Raw genomic sequence first — 4,835 nt, 5'->3', positions numbered from 1 at the left:
AAAAAACACTCAACACTCAAAAACATTCAAATGTGAATTAGATTGTTTTTTTCAAGTTGTAATGTTATGAGAACAAGAGATCATAATATTACAGGAATGAATTTTGTTAACAATATTATACCCTTTTTTATCTTAATTCAACAATATCATTAATGAATATTCCACTTTCTCTTTGTTCAGGGAACAAAACTACATTTATGATTTCAAAAAAAATCTGAGATTTCAAGCTGTAATAATGTAACTGATGTTGTGATCAGGTCAAAATCTAATTAAAATAAAAAGTCACAGTATGAGAATAAGTATTTATCATAATATTGTGTCACTTTTATTTTAAATATGTGACTTATTCTCTATTTCTGGTTTGAAAAGACTTTAATATTCAGACTGCTGTCAGTTCTCAGTGTGGATGCTCAGTTTCCCAGCATGCCCCTCTCTCTCTCTCTCTCTCTCTCTCTCTGCTGACACCTGTAGGTCAGGGTCTGTAACTGAAGAAATTCTATGGTGCAGGTGAAGTCACTGTCAAACAATGGTTTCATGTGGAAGGAAACACAGACAGATTTGTCAGAGAGCTTCAAGTTTCTGTTTCCTAACCAGAATTTATCTGTTTGATTATTTTGAGTTTGAACTGGTTTGTAAATTAATTATTTTAATGTTTAAAGCTGCTCATTTGTTCTACACTCAAACACAACAGGTCAATCATTCATTCATTCCAGTCAAGAAGTTGCGCTCTGATTGGTGGAAAAAGACATTTATTTACAAAACTTTACTGTCCATCTATGAAAAAACAGACGTCTATGTACAAACATGTCAACACAAATCTTCCTGTTGTGTTTTTTGTTTTACAGTGAAACACGGAGAGAAGACGACGTCACAACTGAACAATCAGACATTCATCAATCAATAATCAATAACATCTCAACTGTGAAATCATTATCAATGTGACAACAGAAAGAAACAGCAGAGAACTTTCTGCTAAACTTATAGGACCATAAGGACCATTTCCTGTGACTCCTTCAAAATAAAGTGATGTCTAGTCAAACAAAGGCTCAGACTGGTTAACTGAAGGGTTGTAGTTGAGTCCTGACAGGATTCTGTATTTCACAAGAAAAGTCTAATTCATAGCTGACGTCTGAGGGACCGTAGCACCCGTCTCTCAGATCAGGACTGTTTCCTCTCCAGTCGACTCCCAGATGTTTTCAAACTGCACCTGCTCTTAAAAACAGTGTATGGTCCTTTAAAGGAACTGTGCTTCAAAAGAAAACTGACTCTGTGGTAAATGACAGGATTTTCACACTAAAAGCACAAGTTCAGCAGCCCAGAGTGAGACTCTTAATCTGAAGGAGGCCAGGAAACATCAGAGGACAGGAAGTGAACAGAAAAACCAAACATGGTGATGTGGTCTGCAGCGTCTGTGAGCTGCTTCGTGCTGCTCGTCTTTCATGCCGCCTCACAAACTACTTACTCTGTGTTTGGTCTGACGCCACTGATGGAGTTACAGCGAGAATCAGCCAATCAGAACTTCTTCTCTCTGACTGACAGGTTCTGGATTGAGGTTGATTTCTCCTTTGGAACATCAGATTACAAATTGCTGGTGGACTTCATCAGAGTGACTGATCTCTCAGATTGTCTCAAAGAGGAGGTGAAGCTGTGAGCTCAACAACACCATGAAACAATCAAACTGTCAAACCATCAAACTGTTAAACCGCCAAACAGTCAAACCATTAAACCATTAAACCGTCACACAGTCAAAGCGTCAAAGCGCCAAAGCGCCAAAGCGCCAAAGCGCCAAACCGTCAAACCATCAAACCGTCAAACCGTCAAACAGTCAAACCGTCAAACCGTCAAACCGTCAAACCATCAGAGACACTGGTGCTTGTCTCAGTTGACGTCACAATGATGTTTTCCATTAAAAGAATAGTCCCTAACTGTAATACGTCCTCAGAGTTTGGACATGTCCCAGGAGTCTCTGTGTGGACATCCAAAGTCTCTGCTGGTTCATGTCCTCAGAGACAAACAGACCAAGACCCCATCAACCATCAGAGGGACAATTCATGTGATCGTCTTCTCCATTCATCAGGTCTATTTAGAAAACAGTGAAAACTGTCCATCAAAGTGAAGTCTTCACGTCCTCACATCTTATCATCCTAACGTCCTCACGTCTTCACGTCTTGTCCGACCCTCATAGACTCAGACTCAGTGAATCCTGGAGAATCTAGTCTTTTTTAGCTGATGACCACAGCACCACATGATTTAATACACACACAGGTACAGAACCAGCAGCAGAGACAGAAACAGAACCACAACACAGATGTCAGAGTCAGAGAGAACAGGTGCGTCTCCTCACCACCTGTGTGTCAGTCATGCCACCTTCTGGTAAAACATCTTTCCGTGACATCAGTTGATGACATCACTCCACAGGCACGCCATCCACACTCTCCTGGGAGATCTCAGAGTCCAGAGAGTAGCAGGAGCTGCCGTTGTCTTGAATGTCCCTGTTGGCCTCTTCAGAGAGTGCAGCAGCAGCGCCGGCTGAGGCCCCACCCCCTCCGCCGGCCTCTGCGGCGCCCTCACAGAAGTGTGCGGAGGCCTGGAAGAGCTGGCTGCAGAGGCGGTTGTAGCGGTGGTAGCGGGACGGTTTGCCGGTGTGGGTGTACATGTGCTCCTGCAGCTGGCTCTTGTGGGAGAAGCGCAGGCTGCAGACGGCGCAGGCAATCTTACGTTTACGCGAGTGTAAGACGGCGGGGGCGGGGCTGCTCCCCCCTCCTCCTCCTCCTCCGCCCCGACTCCGCCTCAGCTCAGCGGCCAGTTGATTGGCCAGTGCCTGGCTCTGCCGCAGCGCCTCCTCCAGACATCCTGCGTCCAGCTGCTCCTGGCTGCCAGGCGGCCCTTCCTCCGTGCCGGCGTGCAGCTCTCTGTTGTCCATCAGGCGGGAGGGGTCAAGGGCATGGCTGAACAGGTGCTCCCGCAGGCCCTCAGGGGAGGAGCAGCGCTCCCCGCAGCGGGGACACAGCAGGACCAGTGGGCGGTCTTTAAAGAGGAGACTCTGACTGGGACTGCTGCCTTGCGCTGGAGACAGAGACCCCGCCCCCGGACACTCCTCCCCCTCACCGTCCTCCCCCTCCTCCTCCTCCACCCGCTCCTGCTTGATGCGAGCCGAGATGTCCGAGTCGTCTCCGGACGCCACAGAGCAGACATTGCGCAGCGCTGAGGCCTGACGGTCTGATGGGACCCCCTCCAGTCCGACGGTGAGGGACAGCTGCGAGTGGGACCGCCCCCCCCGGCCGGAGGAGCGCCCATCCTCGGGGGCGCCGCAGGACATGGTGGTGGTCTTGGGGACACCAGGCCCCTCCTTGTTGGCTAGCTGAGAGGAGATCTGGATGCCGTAGAGGTTGGACATGCGGACCACGTCGGTGGTTGCGTCGGCGGCGCCCTCGTCCGGTTTGCGGCACAGCTGGTAGGCGTGGAGGAACTTGATGCCGTCCTGTAGCCGGCTCTGGTCCACAGGCTGTTTGGGACACAGGCCGGTGTACATGATGTGCAGCAGGTAGCTGAAGACGTCCGGCTGGATGTCCGTGGGCTGGATCTTTATACACTCACTGAGGACAGACACACGAGACAGTCAGGACCTGGACGCAGGGACACATCACTGGTTCAGATCGAGAAAAGCGGCGACTGACCTGGACTGATGGATGAAGATCATCTTGAAGTAGTTGGAGAAGGCAGCCAGCACGGCGCGATGAGCTTTGAAGTAGACGTTGCCGATGGCAACGGTGCAGTCGCACAGGAAGCCGAACTCTCTCTGAACGTTGAGCTGCTGCAGCAGGAAGAGGCTGTGAGACGACACCTCCATGACCCCCCTGAAAGACAGGCACGTCAACCAGACACCAGAAACCAGGTCCAAAACAGAGAGGAACAACATGAGTCCACTTTAGAAATAAATAAATCTAAACAAATAAAAATAAAATTTAAATCTAAAATTTAGTCTGAAATAAAAAGGGTTAATTTTCATGTTGTCTTATTCCTCAGTGTTTTACTGTTACTGTCTCTTTAATTTTAATCAATATTAATATTTGGAGTAATATTGAATCTGATCAAACATGAAGCTGTGGATTCTCTGAACAAGTGACAGGTTTGATCCTGTAAAACAATAATAATTGTTGATTTCTGTTCTGCTCTCATTCAATCAACACAAAAATATTTAATCAATACTGTCTCGACTTCATAAATAAACATATTTATATTTTTATATATATATATATTTATATATAGGTATAATATATATACAGCATATATATGCATATATATACTGTATATATAGAAATATTCATATTTCACTTCTCTCAGTAAAGTTTCACAATGATTTTAAAATGTATGTAATATATCAATGAGTATAAACGACTGATCGATCGGTGAAGGTGTTCTAACGTCGTTCTATCAGGAAGTCAAACATGTTGTTTCATTTTAGCAGCTGGAACCAGAGACCTAAGATTCCTCTTCTGTCAATTATCCGATTGATTCTGGATCAGTCAGCTGATTGATCCCTGATGATGTCAGTCCTGCCCCTCAGCAGGTGAACCAGGTCCTGTTGGACAGCAGCTGACAGCAGGTGTCTCCATCAAAGCACAGCTCACCTCCAATCTGTGCTCAGGTGTAATGACGTCACACCCAGAACATCTGGACGGATGAGCAGGTGACCTCTGACCTAAGCGAAGGTCACGTAAAGCAGCACCTGCCATACACACACACACACACACACACAAACACACCACCCGCCCTCTTGCGCTGTGTGTGTGTGTGTGTGTGTGTGTGTGTGTGTGTGTGTGTGTGTGTGTGTG

General features: G+C 46.6%; 1 protein-coding gene across 2 annotated transcripts in view; it reads right to left on the bottom strand.

Moving 5' to 3' along the window:
* Window positions 1-119: 119 nt before the first annotated feature.
* The window catches only part of zbtb25 (zinc finger and BTB domain containing 25), a 7,187-nt gene continuing 2,471 nt past the window's right edge, over window positions 120-4,835 (bottom strand). Inside the window, exons 3-4 of one of the 2 annotated variants that reach the window (XM_023408802.2) lie at window positions 3,678-3,857; window positions 120-3,596 (exon numbers count right to left, since the gene is read on the bottom strand). In XM_023408802.2, coding sequence (XP_023264570.1) covers window positions 2,408-3,596; window positions 3,678-3,850 — 1,362 coding nt within the window. In that variant the 5' untranslated portion in view covers window positions 3,851-3,857 and the 3' untranslated portion in view covers window positions 120-2,407. Of the gene's footprint in view, window positions 3,597-3,677; window positions 4,257-4,835 lie in introns of those variants that run through there. The other variant, XM_023408801.2, reaches the window with a different exon arrangement.

Source organism: Seriola lalandi, unplaced genomic scaffold (assembly GCF_002814215.2).
Source record: "Seriola lalandi dorsalis isolate HSWRI2012SDOR001 ecotype SW California unplaced genomic scaffold, Sedor1 jcf7180002054373, whole genome shotgun sequence".
In the NCBI taxonomy this organism is placed as follows: domain Eukaryota; kingdom Metazoa; phylum Chordata; class Actinopteri; order Carangiformes; family Carangidae; genus Seriola; species Seriola lalandi.
Note: the sequence above shows the minus strand (reverse complement) of the source record. Positions and strands in the feature narration are given on the sequence as shown.